This window comes from Scophthalmus maximus, chromosome 5 (genome assembly GCF_022379125.1).
Source record: "Scophthalmus maximus strain ysfricsl-2021 chromosome 5, ASM2237912v1, whole genome shotgun sequence".
NCBI lineage: Eukaryota > Metazoa > Chordata > Actinopteri > Pleuronectiformes > Scophthalmidae > Scophthalmus > Scophthalmus maximus.
This window is the reverse complement of record NC_061519.1, coordinates 18,901,503-18,926,066: the sequence shown is the minus strand read 5'-3', so window position 1 is coordinate 18,926,066 and position 24,564 is coordinate 18,901,503. Positions and strand designations below refer to the sequence as shown.

At 43.1% G+C, this 24,564-nt stretch overlaps 1 protein-coding gene across 6 annotated transcripts in view; it reads left to right on the top strand.

The window, feature by feature from the left end:
* Window positions 1–24,564, top strand: part of LOC118311261 (adhesion G protein-coupled receptor L2-like) — a 122,460-nt gene that overhangs the window by 78,548 nt on the left and 19,348 nt on the right. For 2 of the 6 annotated variants that reach the window (XM_035634974.2, XM_035634975.2), the window contains 9 exons: window positions 3,274–3,383; window positions 5,205–5,219; window positions 6,356–7,156; window positions 14,290–14,589; window positions 15,835–15,935; window positions 17,624–17,809; window positions 19,363–19,401; window positions 21,845–22,028; window positions 23,527–23,649. In XM_035634974.2, the coding sequence (XP_035490867.1) occupies window positions 3,274–3,383; window positions 5,205–5,219; window positions 6,356–7,156; window positions 14,290–14,589; window positions 15,835–15,935; window positions 17,624–17,809; window positions 19,363–19,401; window positions 21,845–22,028; window positions 23,527–23,649 (1,859 nt within the window). The remainder of the gene's footprint in view (window positions 1–3,273; window positions 3,384–5,204; window positions 5,220–6,355; window positions 7,157–14,289; window positions 14,590–15,834; window positions 15,936–17,623; window positions 17,810–19,362; window positions 19,402–21,844; window positions 22,029–23,526; window positions 23,650–24,564) is intronic. The other 4 variants (XM_035634986.2, XM_035634977.2, XM_035634982.2 and 1 more) reach the window with 2 other exon arrangements.

The following is a 24,564-nucleotide window of genomic DNA, read 5'->3' as shown; positions in this document are numbered from 1 at the left end:
GTGTGCGGGCGAAGGCTTTGAGAAGACTCTGCACCACAAGCTGCACCACAAGCCCTTAATCATTAGAATTATTCTAATGATTCAGATCAGAGGAAATGGATTCCTGACAGTAATTAAGGTTGATGTGATAAGTGGGGATGTTAAAGCAGGCACAAGGTTTCGGTAGACCCCGATCACTCCTCCTTCAGGCTGCAGTAAACTAAAACAAGGCCGATTTTCCAACTGCGCCACATTAAGGCACAACGCCCTGCCAACATAAGCGAAGATTAACAAAATGCAAAGGCGCTGCAGACAGGCGCTGCAGACAGAAACAGTAAACATACAAATTAGACAAAATTGGGGAGATAGACACAGTGGGGAGTCTGCCGAGTGACAGTTGTCTGTCTGGTAATTTCGAAAAAGAAATTTCATCAGCCGCCAGTTTCTCCACAACAAAAACAACCAGACTGGAATCAGACGGTCTGATTTTCCACAATATCTACATCAAAGTGTTTTGTCAAGTAAAATATTGTGTTGTTAACAAAAAAGCAGCTGGATGAAAAATGCATGGAGGAGCTGATGGCAACTCAAGCCACTGGGCGTGTTTAATATTCAGGTGAGCGCTCCCCTAGACATGTACTGTAAATGGACTGTATGTCTGACCTCTCTCTCTCTGCCAGCCTCGCTGTTTTGTGTAGGGGCAAAAACTATTCACCCACAATGTACTCAAAACAAGATTGCTCTGCTGACTCACATTAACTAATTTCACCGGCAACCTGTCCCTTGACCCAAACAGAGCACATCTTTTACCTGGTAATGTATGCAGCTCTTAGACAGAGAGCGAGCAGGAATCAGACACTCTACCGCCATGAGACTGTGCTGGGTGCGGCAGAGATTACACAAAGTGATTTCAGCAGCAGTTTAAAACAGAGGAAGCGTGTCAAAATGCTTAGCAACAACACCTCCCTTTTCTCCACAGCAGGAGAATCTAAAAATGACAGGAGAATAAAAGCCAGAGTGAATCCGTACGACTTGAAAGCCAGCAGTGGTAGAATTGGTGGAGTATTTAGATCCTTGACTCGAAACTGCACCGATGAATATCTTTGTATTAAATGAGTCTGGTGTAATTGACAGTGCCACACCCACTGAGAATTATCTTCAAACTCTGCAGATTTACAAAGGTGTTTTAGCGCCTTTTAGGTCATTGTTTTGGATTTAATGATTCAGATCTCATCGACACTACCTGCCCAGCTAAAAAAAATCTGACAGACTAAGTCAACAACTAGCTTGTGAACACCACGGAGCATTTAGACTCTAAGGAGCCAGATGTTTCCCCTCAGCCGTTGGTGGAGACCCAAAGCAGAGCTAAAAGGAAAGTGAATATTGACATTCATCATGTGTGCAGCAACACGGCTCCAAATAAAAATGTGAGAGTGGGGAAATGTTTTGTCACATTTTAGCTGTTACATCCGTTAAAGGTGGTAATATGTCAATATTGTGTTTTATACATGTTACGCTGCCCCCGGGAAACCGAAATTTAGCTTGAGGGAATATAGGTTTCTATAAAAGTAAAATACAAAATGATTCCCTATTTTTTTTCCATTATTCTATTTTGTCATTGGATCATTATTACTGATGCATTAATTTGTATGCAGCACTTTAATATTGTAGCTGGTAGATGTGAAGCAAATTTGATCCATTTGCCATGCTGTTATGTGCTTAAATCCATGACAATGTAGCACATAACATGAGCTAATCATGTCTTGTATACGGTAAATCAAACTATAACTGCCACTGAAATGTACATTTTTTTCTGAAATGACGTGAGTGGAAGCACAAACAAGCATGAAATGAAATATTTAGGTGAACGACAGGTATCTCAAAATTATTCATGAGCCCAGTACTTGAGTAAATGTACTTCCGAAAGCTGGGGACTCTAGTAAGTCAGACTTATAAACTCTAAAAAAAAGAAGAAATAAAACAGTTAAATAGCCCATTTCTTTGTGCATTTTAAGTGGCTCTGTCGCTCTCATCCGGTGTCAGTCAGTTCACATTTTCATGGGGGGAGCCTTCTCACTCGCAGCAGCTCTATCTGTAGTGAAGCCGTAACGGTGAATTTTTTAAGTGCAGCTGGCACCCTATTGTCAGTGGTGTTTAAACCATCACTGATGATGCTAATGCTTTTTGTTAACTTCATAATGGGCTATGCACCATATTTAATGTTAGATCATCCATTAGTTTCAAAATATGGTTTTTTGTCGTGAAAATGCAAAGCAGGATTTATAATGTGTGTCGCCTTGTTTTGGATAATATGCACACATACGTTTACCTCTTTTTGTTCTTTACCGCAACAACCTGCATGGTTAAAAGTGCACAGACAACAGGCTTCACGTGGCCCATTTTGCAGCCACAGAAAGCCTCTTAAATTACTAATGTTTCTTTGAATGTCATGTCCAATGTTGAAACGTATGTCCAGCTTGCATGACTGCTACTGACCTCCTGCAATATTTATCTCAAGCTTGCAAATTGTTGAATGTCCTATTTTGGTGCCATTTCTTTTCTCCCTTGTTTGCCTCTGCTGCTGCTGACTGTATTCTCAATCCCTCGGCCTCGAGAGAGCTTGATTGAAGTGAAGCCAATTTCACCCTATACAGTATTTACACAAACTCAGTCCTCTGCTGTTCTTTCCCCCCCTCTCCCTCTACATTTGAACTTTTTTTTAGCACCCAGAAAACATCTGCAAACACGCACGCATGCACACACCCTGACTTTCCACCTCACAGACTGTTAAAATCCCTTAGGGACACCATTGCATACAGGGAGACGAATAACCTCATCGAAGTGACACATTCACGTCGCGCTCGTTACGTACATGCAGCGGAGCCGCTCCGTTTCAGCGGAGGTCACTCATTCCAGTCCACCGCATGTCACTGCTAACTGCAGTGTGTGTGTTTTAATGAATGTCTTCCCTTTCAATAGCGGGAAAGGACGCTGTTAAAGGAAATGCCATCGCTAATTCCCCGACATGTCTTTAGCTGCTCTCTCACTTGGTCATTCATTATCATCTCCATGCACATTCATTTGCTCTTCCTTAATATTTCTCATTCCTCTCTCTGTTTGCCAAGGGTTTAAACTAGAATGCATATGTGACAGTCCTGGCTGAGATTTCATCAATTCCATTGTCGCTGTAACGATGAACTTTTCCCGCTCTGTGTCATTAGTGTTGTCTCTGTCGAGCACCCTTGCTGTGGGTAGTCATGATGAAATTTCTGGTCAATCTTTGTTTTTTTCTAGGTGCAACAACCGTACGCAGTGTGTGGTTGTCACTGGCTCTGATGTCTTTCCTGATCCATGCCCTGGCACCTACAAGTACTTAGAGGTCCAGTATGAGTGTGTTCCCTATAGTAAGTATCACCATCCAAATCACACACTGAACTCTTACTGTGTGTTTTTTAAAGTGTCTGTAGACTCGATACTGTAGATGTGCTGTAACTACAGTCTCTGCAACTGTACTGTGTCCGTTTGTTTTACAGGTGACGTGGGAGTATTTGGAAAGACATTGTAGCACTGTTAATTATATTATATCATTAATTGTGTTGAAAGATTATCTTTTTTGCAGTCATTTAAAGGGTCAGTTCACCCCAATTATGAAAGAACATGTTTTCTCAGTTACCTCGAGTGGAATGTAGCAATGCAGAGAGTTATGATTTTATTTGCCCGGGTTTTTAAGATGAATGTCTTTAGAGTTTGGTTCTTGTATGTGCTTTAATTTTTATATCACATCCTATTTAGTCATTATATAATGACTTAAATGAAACATGTCTGTTGTCTTGGCAATGTGCTGCCTGCAAGCCAGTGTCTGCACTCAGCCCAAGATTGTTTGTGAGGGGGAAAACTAACGGCATCTTTTGCTTTTGCTTGGTAAAATAAAGAGGCAGATTTTTTTGGCCTAATAAAACCCAAACTATCTGCATGTCTAGCTAAGTCTCAGGGTAACTGGGGAATTCAGATCCTTGTAATTTGGGTGAATTTACGCTTAAAGTAGTTTAAATGGCATTATCTACTGAATTGTTGTTTTTTGCTGAGATAATCACGGAGACTACAAAGGAAGGAGTACATTATAGGTCTAACATTAGCACAGCGCATTCAGTGAAATCCAGTGGAAACATTTTACAGAGTATATTAAAGTAATAAAAGAGATGGTTCTGCATCTTTCACAGATTAACCAAATTCCTGCATACGGTCACGAAACTCCAGTCTTTCGATGATTTAATTAAATGTGCTGTAGAGTTGTTTAAAGCCAGCACTTTTTTAAACTGCGCCTCTGGATTTCGGATTTGAGTTCATCCACCTCAAAAGGGGGTTTTAGAGTAGTTTACAAATGCAAATCGAGCCTTCATTCCTGCCTGTTAAAGTACTTAGCATTTAAATTGATGAATTGTAAACATTTTCCCAAATATTCATCTCTTCTTTTTCTTCTTTCAAACAGACCTCCCTTTCACCTCCTGCCTCCCACCCTAACTAACCTCTTTACTCCATCTTTTTTTTTTTTAAACTTCAAATCTTTCACAGACTGCCCCCCCCCCTCCACCCTGTGTGAGCAGCGTCAACAGTCCACTAAAGAAACTCCATATTAGGCCGAATGTTCATCCGTCATCTAATGTCCTGTTGCTCTCCTTGGCTCATTAAAGAGTTTGGTCTGTAATTTTAGCACCGTGTCATGTTTTTCGTGTGTGGGCGAGCAAGTTTTTGGAATCGAGTTTGGGTTTGTGTTTATGAAGTTTGGGCAAACTCCACCTTCAGTCAATGCAAGCCAAAAATAACTTTAAGATTTTAATCCATTGAAGTATGACGGGGACTTTCAGATTTTTTCTTCTCCTGCTACTTAGGAGACGCATTTTTGGAGGGATTTATTGTGCTTTTAGGTGGTCAGTGCATTACTTGGTTGGCAGTTAATGGCCGAAGAAAAAGTCTACTCCGCTGAACAGCATGGCACATTGCTTGTCTCCAGTTATAACTTCTCCGCTTTTATATCCTAGGATGAGAGGCCATCTCACTAACAAACGTCCCTTTTCTCTCCAGCTCTTCTTCCTAAACCGCCCTGCAGTTCATCTCATGGTCATATCCTCCAACTAATTCTTCTCTTTGTACCTGGTAGTTGTCTCATTATAACCTTTCTCTCCCTTTTGCACTCTTTTTGCTTTCTTTTCCAATGCCTGAAATAGAAGTGGAGCAAAAAGGTAAATGAGTGGTCCGGTCCCTCCCTCCCCCTCCTCCAGCTCCTTGTTCTGTGGTGTTGAGTACAGCTCCCCTCACGTCTCCTCCCCCCTCCTGATTGCCTCTCCTGTCAAATGCTAAACCCATTGGAGGATTGTTTGCACCCATGGAGTCCAAACGAGTTTCAGAACAGAATTTCAAATGACACCCACGGTCATCAGATGTAGTTTTTTTTTTCCCACAATGTGAAACAAAAAACACCAACTGTTCGGTGTTGATTTGTTCCAGGGACTCTTGCTTAGCACTGTTTTAACCCTTGACGAAAGACTAGTTGTGTATATATATATATATTCTTGTTTGGCTCAGTTGGTAGTTTGCTTGGCCCAATTTCTGCTGCACCCATAGCACGTGATGTGAAATAGCAGTGATGGTTGAGTGAGATTGGCACAGAGTGAAAAAAAAAGACACAAGAATTCACTGTGTTCCTTTTTATCCAGAACCAATTAATTCAAGAAGATCGAAATGGGAACCTTGCCACGGCCTCCCTCACCCATCAGTGGTTACTCTTGTTTTTTATGCCACAGAAGTAGCGAAAATCCTTTAGCACTGTTCACTCTATTCCCCAACCTCCACTTTCATTTTACCTCTGCTTTGCTGCCACCACCACCATTAACAACCTGTTGTTCACTCTTATCACAAGATGTGAAGTCTGTTCCCTTATCATTTCGGTTTATGACCTCAGTCATGTGAGTATGCATGTTCAGTGTCTCCATATACCCAGTTGTTTGTGTGGCATCTAACGACAGGGACAGGCTGGTATGAAAAGAAAAAAACAATAACGTGTGAGCTGTACTTCTCCCGTTTCCCGTGTCTTTCATTTGCAGGATTTCTTTTTGTTCACATTTTATTTAGTTTTGTCCCGGCTAGGATGTAGCAGCAGACCCTTGAGATGCAAGTCACATTGGTCATTCTGAATATTCACTGTGACACATTCATTTATTTTCTTTTTTTCCCTTATTCGTTCGACATAGCACAAAAACAGAAGTTTAAATATTCCTCCAAAGCCAGAATGATGCGTGTCAAAAGTTTTTTTTTTGTACAGTATGTGTTTAACATTTTGCCTTTTTGTATTTTGCTTCATTCTCCTCTCTGTCACTAGTTTTCATTTGTCCCGGGACTCTGAAGGGTGTAGGAGACACCACCTTCCTGTTTGAGGCAGAGCAGCAAGCGGGGTCGTGGTGCAAAGACCCGCTGCAGGCTGGAGACAAAGTCTTCTTCATGCCCTGGACGCCATACCGCACTGACACCCTAATCGAGTACGCCTCCCTGGAGGACTTCAAAAATGCTCGCCAGACGACCAGCTATAAACTGCCACACCGCGTCGATGGGACAGGCTTCGTAGCTTATGACGGTGCCATCTTCTTCAACAAGGAACGCACCCGCAACATTGTCAAGTTTGACCTGCGCACACGCATCAAAAGTGGCGAGGCCATTGTTAACAATGCCAACTATCACGACACCTCACCTTACCGCTGGGGTGGCAAGACAGACATTGACCTGGCCGTAGATGAGAGGGGCTTGTGGGTTATCTATGCCACAGAGCAGAACAATGGGCGCATTGTGGTGAGCCAGCTCAACCCGTACACGCTTCGCTTCGAGGCCACGTGGGACACGGCGTACGACAAGCGCTCTGCCTCTAACGCCTTCATGGTGTGCGGCGTGCTCCACGTGGTGCGCTCGACCTACGAAGAAAACGAGAGCGAGGCTAGCAGGAGCCAAATCGATTACGTCTACAACACCAAGCTGAACCACGGCGAATACACCGACATCCTCTTCCCTAACCAGTACCAGTACATCACTGCTGTGGATTACAACCCCAGGGACAACCAGCTATACGTGTGGAATAACTTTTACATCCTGCGCTACGACCTGGACTTTGGGCCGCCGGATCCTGCTGAAGGTGAGAGCTCCTCCGTGTTTGTCTAGTTCACTGTCTTCGTGTTATTCGGCTATTGTTTGGCGGCAGCGTGGGATGTCACAGATGGCTGCTTTTTAATTTTGGTTGCAATTTAGGGGTGTGATAGAGAAAAGGGGGTTGTGTTAGTCTCGGGGAAAGGGCTCATTTGCAGACAGAAATTACAGATTCACCTTGGAATGAGGGATAGGTCCCAGTGGCACGGCAGCGCTACAGACTTACCATGAGGCAGGCAGGGGCACTCACTCCAGCCGAAGCTTGGACCCTATCAAATTCTTCAATCTCAGGCCTTATTCAAAACCATTATGAACGCGGCCCTCCCGAACTTTCCCCTAATGCTGGGAATACATTTGAGAAGTATTGCGCACAGTGTGACAGAGGTTATCCTCTCCTAATACCGTGGGATTTCAAGTTGAGTTGCCATGGCTACCACGGCAACCTCACCGAAGCCATTTTTTGAATTAGGGCAGAAGAATGGCAGGTAGGAGATCAATTACAGTGAAGAATCTTGTCAGGCGGTCAGGGGGCTGGAATTAATCTGTGAAGTGCTGCGAGGCGACACACGTGTCATCAGACGGAGACCTTACATCAAGCTGATAATGGGCTTAATTACCTGACTGCAGCCACCTTATCCCACAGAGCCAGGCTAAGTCTCCTTTATGAATCGGGGAATCAAGGTCCCTGACCCGACTCTGCGTTATGTTAGAGGCTTGGGTTGCCCCTGAGCACTGGTCCGGATTAGGTTATGATTTTTAACTTCTGCATATTCCAGAGGGGGGTTGCCAGGGGGAAATCTGATTCTTGACCTGAGCTGTTAAAGGGGGGTTGGTGTTGATGTCTCAATGGAGGCTGTGTGCTCCTGAACTCTGCCCTCTTGTCAACACGTCTGTTTGTTTTCCTGCCGTTCCCCTGGAATTCTCCCCACCACGATAACTCGACACCCAAGGGGAGCTCCAAGTTTGTGTCTGTTTTTCGGAAACGAGCGGAGCCTCAATTAAGAGTATGTTAAAGCAGATATGAAAAATACTCAAGACTCTAATGACTCCTCCATGCATGCAAACTGCCTGCTCAACTGTTCACGTCCCGATGTAAATGTAATTAACAGCTGAATTATCTTTCTCCTTGTCTCAAAAGAGGCTCAGGGAGAAGTGGCCATCACAGAGCATTTTCAATGAAGGGTTTAATGTGCTCTCTCAGCTACTGCAATGGCTCGGTAAACATAAATGCCACATATAGGCCTGGTGTTGCCACTTGCTGCAGGAACAGTTCATCCAATCAATGAACCCCACGGAAGGTAGTTGTTGATTTCACTCATTATTCCAAGTACTTACCTGTGTCCTGCCACCGTTTTGTTATTAGGCTCCAATCAGTAATAAATCTTTGCGGCGAAACTTGTCCCTGTGGATCATTAACTTATGTTTTTATTGGAATATTGTGAAATGCCGTGAGTTCCAACAAGGAGAGATGAAGCATCCCGAGATGCTACGACCGGCAGCAGCACGGCATGCCTTTGTGAATGACACTTGAAAATAATTGGTTCTTCTTTATTAGGTTTTTTCAGACCTACACCTTTAACTTCTTTGCTGTGTAGCTATTAGGATTTATTGCTGCCCATGATATGGCGTTGAATTAAACAACCTATTCGGCAGGGTAATCTAATGGTGCTGAAATAATGTCTCCCTCTCCGAAACTGAGGGGCACTTGAGGCGTAAAGGAAATTAATTGTTCACATTAAGATTCATCGACCGCAGAGTGAAGTTACCTCGAACACCAAACCCAGTATATTTCTCTGCTTTGTAGAACTAGTGTGGCACGAGGAGTGTCGGTGTCCTTTTCTGTCAGAAGCATCAACCTTGGTTGTAATGCTCATCCCAGAGAGGCACCGAGGTGCCAGCAGGATTAGGGGTTTATATTAAGAGAGTTTTAGCAAAGTGATCAAAGCAGAACATAATTGACCTTAGCAACTTGTCTGCACTTCCTGTACCGTATTGTCGAGTGTTTGCAACACCGCGGGTTTTCTTAACTCTGGCCAATGGTTGAAGTGAGGAGCTGAGAGCATTCCCCATATTGATCTCTCCGCTTATTGTTCCAAACAGTTCGCACGCAGTTAAAGAAAAAACATCTATGCCCTGCTAACACATTGTGAACACAAATGATCAATATTTAGAGAGTCTCTCTAAAAAGAGGCGCCTGCCAATAAAAAGCAGACCTAGGTGCTCACCATGGCGAAACTTAGAGGGTCAAAGGCTAATGGGTTCTCTGTGATGTGCAAAGACATTAATGGATTTCAGTCCAATGAATACTAAAACAAAGAGACAATCAGAAGAGTCACTAATTGCTACGAGCATTTCAAACTAACAAGAAGAGAAAGGAGAAAATTAATTTGCGCTTGAGGTAGAATTGATCTGAGAAAATAAAAAAAGACAAGAGGCATAAAATTAACGGCTTTGTCCGAAAGGCTTAGGCCACAAGTGGGCTCCACGCTCAATGGAAATGTCAGAAGAAGAACAAACGCTGTTTCATGCCACACGTACAGTATATATCATCACAAAGCTGCTGTTTTGTGTTTTTTTTTTGTTTCGGGCATTTTGTGACTTCACCCAGCTGCACTTCAGTTTGCTTTTATATCACTGGACAACGCCTCCAGGTTAATGTTCAAGACAGAGGACATTTATAGATGTGTCATTTCCTACAGCCTCCGCTCCACCGCCCTCTGAAGCACGATGCTCAGCATCACTAACAGAGGCTGAAGTGAAGCGGAAGATTCGGAAGAACTCTAATCGTCCTTCTTGCTGAATTACGGCAGGGAATTGTTGTAGTTGACATTACGTGTGTGTGTGTGTGTGTGTGTGTGTGTGTGTGTGTGTGTGTGTGTGTGTGTGTGTGTGTGTGTGTGTGTGTGTATGTGTGTGTGCGTGTGTGTGACGGGAGTTTTGGGAGTCTTTCGAGTGTATTTCTGTCTGCACATATATTTTCCTGTCTCCATGCTTGTATCTCTCTTGTGAGCAGATTCACCACCTTCCGCAGACTCGGACTGTCTAGTTGCGTCTGCTGCTCCGCAGTATTCAGTTTCAGGGCTCATAAATTACCCCACGCAGACATAGGATATGTCCGGCATATATGTCCCCCCTGTCTACTGCTCTTTAAAAAACAAGTGTCAGTGAAGCAGTGAGACCTGCAAACACTTTCGCAACAACCTGTGTTTTTTTTTATTTCGGCAGGAAGAAAAGATCAAATGTTTCCGAGTGTAGCAACTGCAGAAATTGTCTTGTGGCCCTTTACATTCCATGCCAAGCTGTGTGCTCCAGTCATGCTGGCTTGAATGAAGCAGAACAGCATGAGTGCAGATAAACAGCCTAATGTAAAATTCATGTCCTGTGGGATTTATTTCTCTGTCATTAATTACCAGTGCCGGCTCTTGGTAAAGGGGTAAGAAAAGACCAACTGTAGCTCTTACTCAGTTCTCCTCCGAGACTGTCTTGTTATTGAGTTAAGCCGAAAAGCTCAATGAATAAAGAACACACGGACACGGCATTCAGCACAGGTAGCGCAATGAGCATCATTTGCGTCGCCTATTAGTGTGACTTAAGTTCAGCACTGTTTGTTTAATTAGCATGCACATGACAAATGACCTGTGATTCAAAGTAATCAGATCATCTGCTTCAGTAAAAGTATTGAAACCACAGTAAAGTAATGTACTCGGTTACTTAGCACCGCTGGCTGACGATCCCCAGCAAGCCTTACAATTACAGTACCACACAGTGTATATACCATGTTCTCTTCTTGTTCTTGCATTTAATAATGTGTTTTAATAGGGTTTAATAGGGTTTAGAATCGGATCCCTACTTTTTAACTGAGTTCCAGATATTTCCCTTCAATGTGTCTATTTGTTATTGTACTGGGAGGATTAGCCGTTGTATAGTGATTCATCTTCAGAATTTAAACCAATTAAAACAGCTTATATTTGGCTTCAAGCTGTCATTGCACTTCCTTAATACTAGGTATTAGGTGACTTATGATTCCATTTATCCTGGAGTGTGTATGGACAGGTAGATAGTTTTTACAGCCGACTGCATGAGTGTAATTTGATACAACAATATGCAGCAGTGTAATGTATAAAAGCATGGACAAACAGAATATCTAGACATCTGATCATATGATTTTGGTTAAATATTTTTTGTCGTCTTATCCTCTCATGAATGTAAAAAAGACTCTGGGGGCCATCGAAGTGATACAACTAATTCTGCTTCTTCTTCATGTCTTGATTGATGGTCTTGCGTCATGGTTTTTATTCCTTTTGAATTGTCCTTCTTTCTTTCTTTCTGATTTGCATGCTCTGTTTAGACTCGTGTGGCAGCCGTTTGTCAAGTGTTCAATCTCAAACTCTTCCATTATTTACAAGAGGTATTATTCAGCATATGGCAGCAGTATGCCCCCGGTGTCAGATTGCCCATAAAGAGTGACTTCACCGCCTCTTGAGAGAAATGGTAGCTAATTGGTGCAGCCCTCTCGCAGTGCTATCAGAGGACGCGCGCTCTCACTGGAGGGGAATTTTTTCTCGCCGCAATCAAAAGAAAAAATTGTAGCGCACGGTACAGAGGCATCAAAAATAAGCCCACAGATGCATCTGACAAGCACATTACTTGATGTTGTATTGAATAAATATGTTGTGTATTCGAAGTTCTTGATGTAAGTCACGATCACTCTCTGATGTGGAACCTGCGACGTGCTGACCGTAAACATGCGTCAAGATTGCATCTTGCCTTTGATTGAAAAAACCACTCGGTCGACATCTGAGTGCCCCTGCTAATTAAAGGGACATAACTCCATGATTCTGCCCGAAAGCGTGTACATGTGAGGAACAATGACCACGTGTCGAATGGCATGAAATAACTCGGTGCTTCTCTCGCGAAATTAGAATTGGATATATTGTGTAATTGATTAGTGGGTGATACGTGACATGGCCCTTTTTCAACTTAGACCCAGCCCCTTCAAACCAGCGGGGGGGGGAGAAAAGAAACGGAGACAAAAAGAAAAACTGATTTCTCTCGTGAAATAACCAAAGCTTCCAATTTTGGCAGAAAATTGTGTTTTAATGTAGGAATTCCAATCAGTCACAGTAAGAGGCAAATTGATAAAATGACTTAATGCTCCAAACAGTGCTGAAATCAAAATCAGATCACTGGTTTCAGCTTTTTTTTTTCCTATTACATTTTGGGCGTTATACTATTGATCAAAATAAAACTATATATTTACTATATATTACCTGTATAAACAGAAACTCTAAATTGATTTAATCAATAATGGTAGAATATATTATTACAATCCATTTGAATTTTCCAAGAAATAATGACTGAGAAAAAGAAAATATTGGCTTGATACTGTATGTTAATTTGTGTCAGATATAGGTGCTTTGGTCTCCTGAGCTGGATTAATATGGCTTCAGGAGCAAGTTAATCAGGTGAGGCAAGCACATTAGGGCTTATATCAGCCTGTGGAAATGCAGGTTTGCTCAGAGAGGTTTAATAATCTGAAAACCAATTACACTCGCCCTTCTATTGCATTATATGCATATATTGAATCAGCTGAATCAGCCTTTGAATCGTTCCACGAGTCAATGAAAAAATCTTCACCGGCAATACGTAACATATTATATTTCTCCTTTTCTTTTTGTAGTAGTTTATTTTAAATTAAATGCACTAATATGTACTCTATACCTTTAAAAAAATAAAATAAAAAATGAGGAAGACAATCTAGTTTTTTTTTTGTTGTTGGCCAATTGTTCATCGGCTCATTGCTAACGGCACACGTCGGCTGTTACTTTCGCAGCCAGGCTGTCCAGGCCAGTGTGTGAATATGTAGGTGAAAGAAACACAATGGCTGAATAAGTATGAAGTAATTAACCAGGGCTCTCTGCCAGGAGAAAAGGTCACTGAGTAAAATGTCACTATTCAGCTACAGTGCAGGGTGGTTTGAGGTTTGGTTTTTTTTTAGTGATCATCACAGGATCCTTGTTTCTTCCCTGCTGAAGCCTCCTGACCACATCATCAGATATCAGCTTTTGTAATAAATCCAGACTTTTCACAGGAATAAAAAAAAAGAGCAAAGATTCCCCTGAATGGCTGATTAGTGAGCAACGTGAAATGTGGGCTTTGTCACCGCTCTCTCTCAGGAAATGGAGATATGTGTTTGATGATGGAGTGTCAGATAGCATGATATTGCATTTTCCCAGAAGCACCCAGGGAACCTGAGGACAGCACTGTAGTGCCTTTCATGAGGGCGGACCTCATTGTGGGAAGGTGCTTTTATCTCCAAATACAATCAGGAGGTTGTGGGTGAAAATGTATGATCGTTCATGCAGGAGACAAGACTCCTAGTATATTCGTGTTTTCATTTTTTATTCATGTATTGGCAATTCATACTCTTTAAAATGTATAGATTTCCTATTTCTGCTCTCATTCCCCAGTTACATGCAGGCTCTCTCAGCAGACATCCATCTGTCCACACTCATTTCAAGCAGGAACACACTTGAGCAATGGAGAAAACACAAATGCACTTGATCATGTGCATGTGCACATTCACACAAAGATTTACTTTGCCGGGTGCGTGCGGATTGGATACAATGGAATTGTATTATTGCTGATGTATGTTTTTTGTCTGGGGCAATGCAGTTCTCCTTCTGCACACCAGCTTTGTCAAAGTGAGAGAGATGAAGTAGGCAGAAAAAAAAAGGAAAATGCAAGCAGGCTTTGTCTTCATTGTTGACATTTAATCAGCCCAGGGTACTGACTCTGTTGGGAAGAAATCACTGCTCTGTCAAAGGATGCCCGACCACCACTGCTTTTCTAAAGCAAAAAATAGAAAGAGACAGATAGTGTCGCATTGGCAGGTTTGCCTGGATTTTGTTTAGGTAAGGAGCAGAAAAGACTTGGAATTACCAGTGAAAGCAGCATGAAGCTTTTATTTCCAGGAATTATGAGCAGCAGTGACTCTCGCAACAAATAACAAGCCACGGGACCGAAGCAGATGCAGTTTCCCCACAGCAAGATGGAACGCAAGTTCAAGACAAGGACATTTATGACTTGAGGTCTAACGGCTCGATTCTCCTCTCGCTCTAGGGCCGACCATCGAAGATTTCTCCTTCTCATCATCCATTCCGAGGGCCACCACAGTTTTCACCACCACCGCTGTGTCCACCGTTAAGGGGCACGGTGACACCACTGCGGCAGGAGCAGATCCAAGAGAGGGCAGAGATCCGTTTGAGGACATTCGCGCCTCAGCTACAGCCGGGCCGACGGTTCCAGAGCTGACACCGACATCCAGGCGCTTCTGCGAGGCGACCAGGAGGAGAGCCATCGACTGGCCCCAGGCCCACACTGGAACCTCCGTGGAGAGGCCCTGCCCCAAAGGGACCAGAGGTAGGCCACCGCCTGCTGTGATTGTGCAAGTATTGAACAAACCAAGGAGATATGATAACTTCCTGTAACTAAACGTTTTCTTTTAACCTACACTTCATTCTATGAATATTTCCAATTATTTTTTACACCCACTGTTCTGCCCACCGGCATTAGTGAGCATTCCTTCTCATTGGTGCAAAAAATATTCACATGATTGACTTCATGTCCTGTAAACTGCAGCTAACACTATGGGAAGAAAGCCAAACATGTAATGGGTATACAAAACAATGTCAAAATCACACCATCAGCATACAAATGATCAAAAACCCATCCTTGGTTATATGTACTGAGTCTGTGGAATTTCAGCTAGATGTCAAATTTAGAATCTAGCACGATAAGTGCCTGTCACGGAAACTGGCAATAATCCTTTTTTATATATATATATATATATATATATATATATATATATATATATATATATAATGGCATAATGTTACACGCAAATTCCTTTGTGTAATTTCCAAACCTGTTAATTTCTGCTAAAATGTGATTTTGCATGAAAAATGCTGCTTCCCACCTCTCTCTTAAGAAAATGAATGAAAATGATAAACAGAATTTAGTAAGGTATGAAATACCCAAAATACATCCAGTCTACTAATTGCCTTGAATATACGCAAATTGTAATGTTCCATTGCACGGATAAAATCCCTCCTGGAAGGATAGGAAGTCAGCAGTAAGGGCAGCATTTCGCTGATGGTCATTTTTGCCAGTTCAGTTGACAATGATACTCACACAGGAATCTCTCACAAGTTACCTCAACACCCCGTCACAGAGACTGACAGAACTGTCATAATATCAAGCAGGGCTACTGGGGGATGAAAGCAAAGAAGAGACAGTGTTCCCACTGTGGGGGTGAAAAAAGAAAAGGGCAATTCACACATATTATGAACGTATTATTACTCATTAGGAGTTTTATTTAATTATTGATTAGTATGTTTACTATCAAGAAATGTGTATTGGCAATGACAAACCACAGTGTATTGGGGCCAGCTATGTTGAAACGTGATAGTCATTTCTGTCTTTTTTTTGAATATCCTGTACAAAACTTTCAGGCGTTGAAATCGTTTAGAAATTGTTGTTGCTGCCAAACCTTTGGCTTCCTGCGACAGGAGTTTTTATATGAATGAAGGCCTCAGCAGGAGAAACGCTTCCCGAGCATGGCTTTGGCTTCCCTCCAACTGTTGTGTTGTGTCTGTGGTTCTGCAGGCATCGCCTCCTTCCTCTGCACCGTGGCGGGGACCTGGTGCTCCAAAGGGCCAGACCTCAGCAACTGCACCTCCCACTGGGTAACTCAAGTGGCACAGAAGGTAAACCGGGAACGATTCTTTGACACAATGCAGCAGGGAACTAGCATATTAGACAGCTGAAATACAGCACCCAGTCATAACTTTTGACCCATTTCCTTGGCACATTTTTTATTATTCCAGCAGCGAACTGGTCAGTGGCACATAGACTGGAATAATAGTTTTTACAAGTGTAGCAACACAGTGTGGTAGCCGCAAGAAAAAGAGCTGTCAAAAACACCAGGGGCGAATGTTAAGAACTTCAGTCAGTTACCGAGACTCAAAGAAGCTCGTTCTTTCTTCGGCGACTTTTTCCGCTTTGAGGCTCAACAGTCACGCAGGTTGAAATATAATGAAGAGACATGGGTACGCGTTGCAGCATCCAGCACAACTTATTGCATTCCAAGGAAGAGGTGTTTATTTTTTTTTCTTTATTTTTTTTTCGACTGGAAAAACACCCACTACTTTAAAGCATGCAGGGTTCATGGGGGTTGTGAAAAGGCTTTTAGAGAGATGTAGACATGTTTAACAAGAGCCCGATTCCACACAGCAATGCTAAGTTTGAGCAGGTTTTGATCATATTCTGTGACCAAATGTATTATACGCAAAAAATTTGCATGCTCATAGAAACTGCTCGATGTTTGATTGATTTTTCCAAAAGCCAATATCCAAAAAGAACAGAAAACAAACAAACACTCAAACACAGTGATTCCGTTTTTCTCATGCTGTACCACCATCACATTATGGTCATTATAGTTTAGTATTGTTCAGGCATTACTCCAAGATGCTAACACCCATTATAACAAAAGAGGAAACTTATCGAGGTATTTTACTTCTTGCATACTTGCTCATTAACAAGTGAAACAAGATAAAATATGTATAATTAGCTGAGATGATTGAATAAGTGTTGATCCCGGATTTTGGTGGGAGATATTGGATAGCTCTGAGAAATTTCAGATATCTCTGACTCTGAATTACACCTGGGAGGTGGAATTGTGCAAACATACACTTCGCACCCAGCCACTCATAATTACAGTCTGTATGATGTGACATGAAGGCTGCATCAGCGTTCTCCATGTGAAGTTTAATTGACAGTGGCATTCAAAAGTCAGATTGTGATTGTTGTCGACGTATGTGCTGCTTAATTTCTTATGAGTACAAAATGGAGAAGGACACAGATTCGTTGAATATCAACTGCAGTAGCGTCACACCATGAAGACTGGTATGCTGCATCTTATATAATGAATAAAATGAGTATGTGGTACTAAAGTGGGTCACAGCTCGTTCGTGGCAGGTTGGGGGTGTGTGGGTGCACCCACAAATTAGAGCACTTTATCATCAGTGCTGGATTACATTGATCACAGATGATAGTGCAGACACAGACAGCTTATCATTATTGCCAAGTACTGGGTTTCCTTTTTCTTTTCTTTTCTTTTCTTCGTTGCTTAAGCCTGTGTGTCACAGTTGTCAATTATGTTCCCCGCTAAACATGCAAAACCTGTTCTTACATTGTTTCTGGGCATAATGACTTTTTCCTTCCGAACGAGCTTTTTCCTTCCGAACGAATTATGACTGAGGTGTATGTGGGATAGATTATTTCAGCTTCAAATTGCGACGCCATCATCCCAGGCCCACTTCATTGACGCTTCACCAACCCCCCCCCCCCCCCCCCCCCCCCCCCCCCTCGTTTTCCTTGCCTTTGCTGTTTTTAGATTCGAAGTGGCGAAAATGCTGCTAATTTAGCCAATGAGCTGGCACGCCACACACAGGGCCCAGTGTTTGCCGGAGATGTCAGCTCCTCGGTGCGCCTGATGGAGCAGCTCGTGGACATCCTGGATGCTCAGCTGCAGGAGCTCCGGCCCAGCGAGAAGGACTCAGCTGGACGCAGCTTCAACAAGGTACTGTGAAAATTCCTGTCTGGCCTATTGTAACCTCTCATTAAACTTTGTCCCCCTTTTGGCCCAGCTTGGTGTCAGCATGACTCAGGACATTCATTAGCAGGACACCCACTGATACACAGCAACACGCGCTTACATGCGTACACGCACACTCGTGGACACACACGCGGTCTCAGGTGAGGGGGCTAGAGAGGCAGGTCTTGCCCTGAGGGGAGGCTCATTCCTCTACAGCTCCCTGGTAATTACCCCGGCTTTGGAAACACAGGTTCACCTGGCAGTTCCACCTTAAAAGAGCTAATGGCCGTGAGCCCCCCACCAACATAGAGAATAACTCTTCATTGCTGACAAGTGTGTAACGGCTCTCTCCTGGAGCGTCTGCAACAGCTTGAAGAGAAACGAGTAGGCCCAGGACTTACCTACGTCTCTCAGCTGCAGGCAATCCCATGGAGAGATGAATGACAGTTTGAAAAATTGCATTGTTATTCAGACTTTCTAGACTTTCTAGTTCCTCTGTAAACAAGGTGATTGGCGACAAATCTACATTTGTCATTTGTTCCTTGTGTTCCTTATATTCTTACCTTTACATTTGAAGACACCGTTCCACTGCTCAATTAATTGTTTCTATTCATTTCCGTACGATAAGGAAATCTGTCGGCAATCTCTTGAAACTCGGTTGAGTAGTGCAGCATGTCACGGTAATCAGGCATCAAGTCCGTTTTGATTTTTGTCAAAGTTACAGTGCTGCTGCTTGGCAATGCAGTTTAATTAAGGTTTGACTTCAAAGGGCTGCACTGCTTTACTCTGGGATGAAAAATGCAATTTTGACAAAAATGAATGCAGACTTGATATTGGTGATTACATGCACACCAGAATCCTTGTTACTTGTGAAATCAGATGAGGTGTTAATGTGCGCTGCAGTAACCTGGTTACTGTAACATGCACATACACAAGGTCATATATCTTCCCTATGTTTCCTGTGTGTGTGTTTTCTCAAAGTATTTATGCTGTGGAGGTTGTATTCTGGATACAAATAATATCATATCTATTTGTTTTACTACTCAGTGGGTGAGCTACCGTATGTGATATTCTCTGGTTTGACTCAATCAGGAGGAGAATGCGACTTGCTTAACCCCAAGAGACCAACAGGAGGGGGTTTTAAAAAAGAGCTGGTGCTATATTCTTCTCTCCGTGCCATGAAATACAAATGACCTCATCCCACATTGTTTATCTTATCAACATATTTTAAAAGCATCACTAATGGGGAGCATCCGAATCCAGTCTCAGCATCTTTTCCTCCACGCCGCCGTACATTTCTCATCTCTTCCGCTCGCTATTACGTGATTCACAATCATGTTTAGATTTCAAACACCGCTCGGCCCGAAAAGCATTTAGCGCTGCCGCATCCTCTTAAGGTTGAAGTTCGTAGACCTGCGCCTTTCTCTTCCTTTCATAAATTCTGTGATTTTATGGTGAGTGGCATGACTTAATGCTTCTTGTTTTCTTACTACCTCTTTCCACAATCTGCCCCTCGATTCTCTCGTTGTATGGAAAAGCTTCAGAAAAGAGAGAAGACGTGCAGGGCGTACATGAAGGTATAACCACCAGGCTTTCCATGTTGCTTTTTTCACCCCGATCCCTGACCAGCAGCATGCAGCGCTGTCACTCGCTATGTCCTTGATTGTTTTGTTACAGTATGTGCCCGGCGATGCTGCTTGTACAAGATATGGCTGCTTCCTCACCCGACTCGACTGTCTATTCTTCTGTCATTCTTGCCGTCTGCGGAGGCCGCCGTCAATATCACTCCGTCTTTGTCCTTTTTTTTTTTCCCCTCCGCTGTGCGCTATCACTTCTACATCTTTCTTTCATTTTTCTCTCTCCTTCTTTTCTTCCTCCCCCACTTTTTCCTCTCTCTTGTCAGCTTTTTATACGTTGTGTGAATAATTGCCTTCCCACGGTCGTAATTGCACCTCCCTGTCAGCCAGAAGTGTGATCAAAGTGCCAGTGTGCTCAATTTTCGCTTGCTTACATTGTACAATTTCTATTCTCCCATGTCCCCATAGCAAAAAAAAAAAAATCATCTCTCCCATTGCAGTTGTGTTTTATCTGTGGGATTAATTTCTGAGACCGTTAATATGTTTGTGCTCCATTCTGGTTTCTCAGTCTCTCCCCCAGACATGTTCATTCTCTTCTGCTGTGGCAGATATCATTGGTGCTGCCGAAAGACATGATGAAGGACATGATGGGAAGGAGGAGAGGTCTTTAAAGCAATTGATCAGATTTTCTATTTCTCAGTGGCTCATTGGGCTCTCTCTGCAAAGTTGAGGTTTTTATTTTACTGTGAGAAAATGTCGGTTGGCCGACCAGTTGCAAAACATGTCATCAACTGTTGGATGGATTGCTGTGAAATTTGGGGCAGGCATTCACGGTTCCCAGAGGATGATCCCTGACGATGTTTCCTCTCATGCAGCAGTTTTCAAAGACCGACGCCACCACGCACCCCAAGTGTTTGATGACCTGTCTCCCCCAAGCTCTCGCCACACGATCTGTTTCTCTGGGCATAGCGAGCCATGCAGGCTCCTCTGTTTGCACCCCTGTGATTTGTAAAGGCGAGAATTAAAGATGATTCAATGAGAACACAGATTCTGTCTGTCCGTGTTACACAAATTAGAGACATCCAGCCCCCCTTTTGGATTTCTTTGAGGATGGCCAGAATACCAGGAGCAGAATACCATTTAGTGTCTGTGTGGTTATAATGGCTCCGACCCTGTAATCGCCACCACTCTCTCTCCTGCGCACACACACACACACACACACACACACACACGCACACACACACACACACACACACACACACACACTTACGTCCCATCGCAGCTTGCAAGCTCCCAGTTGCCTTTTCAAGGTCAGGGGCACAGAGATTGATTTTTTTAGAGCCCTGTGGCATTATCGCTGTGGTTAACATGAGCTCGATGGTTAAATGCTGCGGTTAATCATATATTGGTGCAGACATTTTTTTTTTTGATCCCGTTTCTTGTTATTCCAGGCAAACGGATAATCCTGTCTGTGGTCAATTAGTGTTCGGGATAATCATAGCTGCGGCTAATTGGTACAGTGAGCAGGGGCTTGCTGTGGTTAATTACCATTATTGTGGCGTGCCTTGCTGTGGTTAATGACACCTATGGTTAAACTGTCACCGTGATTCGTCCCGCCAAGGAACACGCTGCATTTTTAATCTTTGTACAATTGTCTGCCTTTGGTGGGATTTCAGATGGTTGATTGTGGCTTATTCGAGCAGGGCAGTCATGAACTCGCCAGGGTCAAGGTGGGAGTCCTGTTTTATCAACATACGATACTTGTGTGGGTTTTGTGGAATGTTTTACTTACTTACTTCTTATCTGAAAGCCGGAAATGAAAGGATTGCCTTGGAAAAACAAACAGAACCCCATCACCCTCCACCCCACTTGACTTGGACTACCACTGTGGACATGGTTCTCATGATGATAACCCTCTTCCTCTTGGACAATAGTATTCAAGGCCATTATGGGCAGATTCTGACATGGAAATCAGACTATTGTTCGTGGAGATAATTGTTATTTTGGAAAAACAGCTGCTTAGAATCTGAAATTGCGAATGCAGCATTGTGGACAGCTTCATCAGCGAAGGGACGGGAAAAAAACCACACATTTGGTTTGTATTTCTTTTCCCCCCTCAAGCATCTTTACATCATTATTCAATAAAGAAAGTGGTCCAAAAGAGACTTCCTCAGATTAGACCTACTTTTCGTAAACAGAATATTGAAATGTACATAATGCATTTTTTATCATCATTATTAATTTAGTTATCCATGACATCCTTGAACCCTCATGTCTTCATTCGGAGTGATCTTGGTATTTCAGTTTGTTGCTGCTGTCACTGTTGGCCATGCATGCCCCTTTTTTTATCATTTGCTGCCCAGTCCAAGCACTTTGTTATCAAGCGGGAGTTATATTAAGAGTGAACTGCAAGCTGACATTTCACTTGTCTCCATGGATACAGGCCATTGTGGACACTGTTGACAACCTTCTGAGGCCGGAAGCGCTGAAATCCTGGAAAGACATGAATTCAACAGAACAAACGCATGCCGCCACGATGCTGCTGGATACCCTGGAGGAAGGGGCGTTTGTCCTTGCAGAGAACCTGATCGAGCCAGCGATCGTAAAAGTACCTGCAGAGAATATCAGTAAGTTCCTCTCACATAACTACGAAAATGAATAAAACAGCATGTACACATCTGTCATAATTTATGATGTTATTTTTCCTTCCTGGCAGCGCATCTCGTATCCGTAAAATTGTTTCAAACTGAGTGATAAAACTTTTTTTTTCCCGGTCGTTTTTCTTTTCTTTACTTTGTTTTTTGTACCAGGACGACTATGTCTATAGAGGAATATTATTCCTCTCAACGTGCAGTTTGTCAGCACCACAATCTCCTTCATTTCTAGTCAGCTTTGTGCGGGGAACCGTCATGTTTCTACCCATTAGTCTTTGTTGCTATGGTTATGGTCTCCCACTCGCACTTTTGTCTTATACCTCATTGATTTTTAATCTTTAAAGTCACCTCATTGAAAGTGCTGCCAGATGAAGTGTCCGGACCTCTGGGGGAAAACAAAGAGACCGTCTGAATGGCATTGTTCAACTCGCGCAGAACTCGGATCTCTCCGAGCCTTTCCCATTAAGTGATAGTTAGCTAAGCTGATAAGTACTAGTTGGCCCGTCTCGACGAAAAGCATTGATTAATATATTGTGTAATATGCTGTATATTGGCTACTTAATCTCTGCATTCAGACAGTTCAGGCAGTCTGTTTTTTTCATGGGCTCACGCTTATCTGCACGGCAGAGATAATAATCCAGTGGAGACACATGAATGCAGTCATATGAAGAAACACAACACAGCCTCAGAGAACAGCTTACCTGCCTTCTTTTGACGCGTGCAAATGATTGTTGCTCCTAATTAGCGGTTTGTCAAAGCCCAAGTGGCCCGTCCGGGCGAGCATCGGGGGCACGAGGGGAGAAAAGGGGGGAGGCCGAGCGGAGAAGGAGCTAAAAAACTTGGCAGAGGTGGAGCGCAACCGGAGAACAATTCCACATCTCCGTCTGTCAGAAGCCATCTATCTGAGGAAGTGAGGCTGTTTCTGATGGGAGGGAGTGTGCTGATACGTGTGTCCTCCTGACCCTTCAGTAATTTCACACATCAAAGGGAGCACCACCCGGCAGCTGGCATACCGGAGAGAGTGGCTGCAGGAATTTGGAGGATTTTCAGAGATTTGCTTGTCGAGCCAAGAGTTATCTGAACCCACAGGGGAAAGAAAAAGTAAAAGTAAAAGCTCAATGATATTTTTGATCCTATGAATATTTGACATTCATGCTGCAGTAAGCTTTGCGCTTGCTTTTGCTCATCCTCGCCACCCTTATTATTTTTTTTCTTTTGCCTCAGAGGCATTCACTATGCGGACCAACAGCATGACATGTTTTATTTTTTAAAGGGACCGACGCTTGACAGGGTCCAATAATACTGGATTCTGTTACTGGCACAAAAAAAAAGTTAAATCTTTACACATTACCCACCAGGCTTTAACAGAAGAGCTGTATCAAACACCATGTACTGCTTTTCAACTGTGGCCTATGAGTAATACATCTCCCTCTCTGCTCCTCTTCCTCTCCCCTCCTCTCCCACCTCACAGTGTTGGAAGTGTACGTGTTGAGTACCGATGGTCAGGTGCAAGATTTCAGGTTTCCGCAGACGAGCAAGGGTGGAGCGTCTCTTCAAATCTCCTCCAACACGGTCAAGGTCAACAGCAAAAATGGTGAGAAACCACACAATTGCAGCAAATTGCAATTGTTTTTTACCTTTTTGGGTCGTTGAGCTTATTGACACTGATAATGTGAAATCACATCATGGTGGAAGTTGAGGATTGAACAGTTTACTAACTGCTGCTGAATGGATTCTGGGAGCATTTCAATCAGATATTTTTAAACAGACCAGTGTGGAATTTTGTAAAATTTTAGATTAGCTTGGCATAATGACTGGAAGCAGGAGGGAACAGCTAGCCTGGACCGTTTCAAAGTTCAATAGACTCGCCAGCATCTCTAATTAATATAACATATTTTGTATAATTGTACCTCGTATTGAAAAATGATTCTGACCCCTTCTCTTTTTTAATTTTTAATTATGATGCATCCTTCTGTTAAAAATGGTTTGAATACAATTTTCCCCTCATCAATTCAGCCGATAATGACAAAACTAAAACTGAATTCCCCCCAAAATGAAACACCACATTGGCAAAAGTGTACTTCACTTTACTTTGCTCAGTACTCTGTTAGAGCACCTCTGGCAGCAATTACAGCCTCCAGTCATCTTGGGTATGATGCAAACAGCTTTGCACACATGGATTTGGGGATTTTCTGCCATTCTTCTCTGCAGATCCTCTTGATCTGTCGAGTCGGATGGGGACCGTGGGTGGATATAGCCATTTTCCGTTCTCTCCAGAGATGTTTGATTGGGTTCAAGTCGGGGCTCTGGCTTTGCCACTCAAGGACACTTGCAGAGTTTTACTATGCCACTCCTGTATCGTCTGGGCTGTGTGCTCAGGGTCACCGTCCTGTTGGAAGGTGAACCTTCGGCCCAGTCTGAGGTCCTGAGCATTCCGGACCCGTTTTTATATTAAGGATATCTCTGTACTCTCTGTATATCTCTGCTCCATTCATCTTTCCCTCAACCC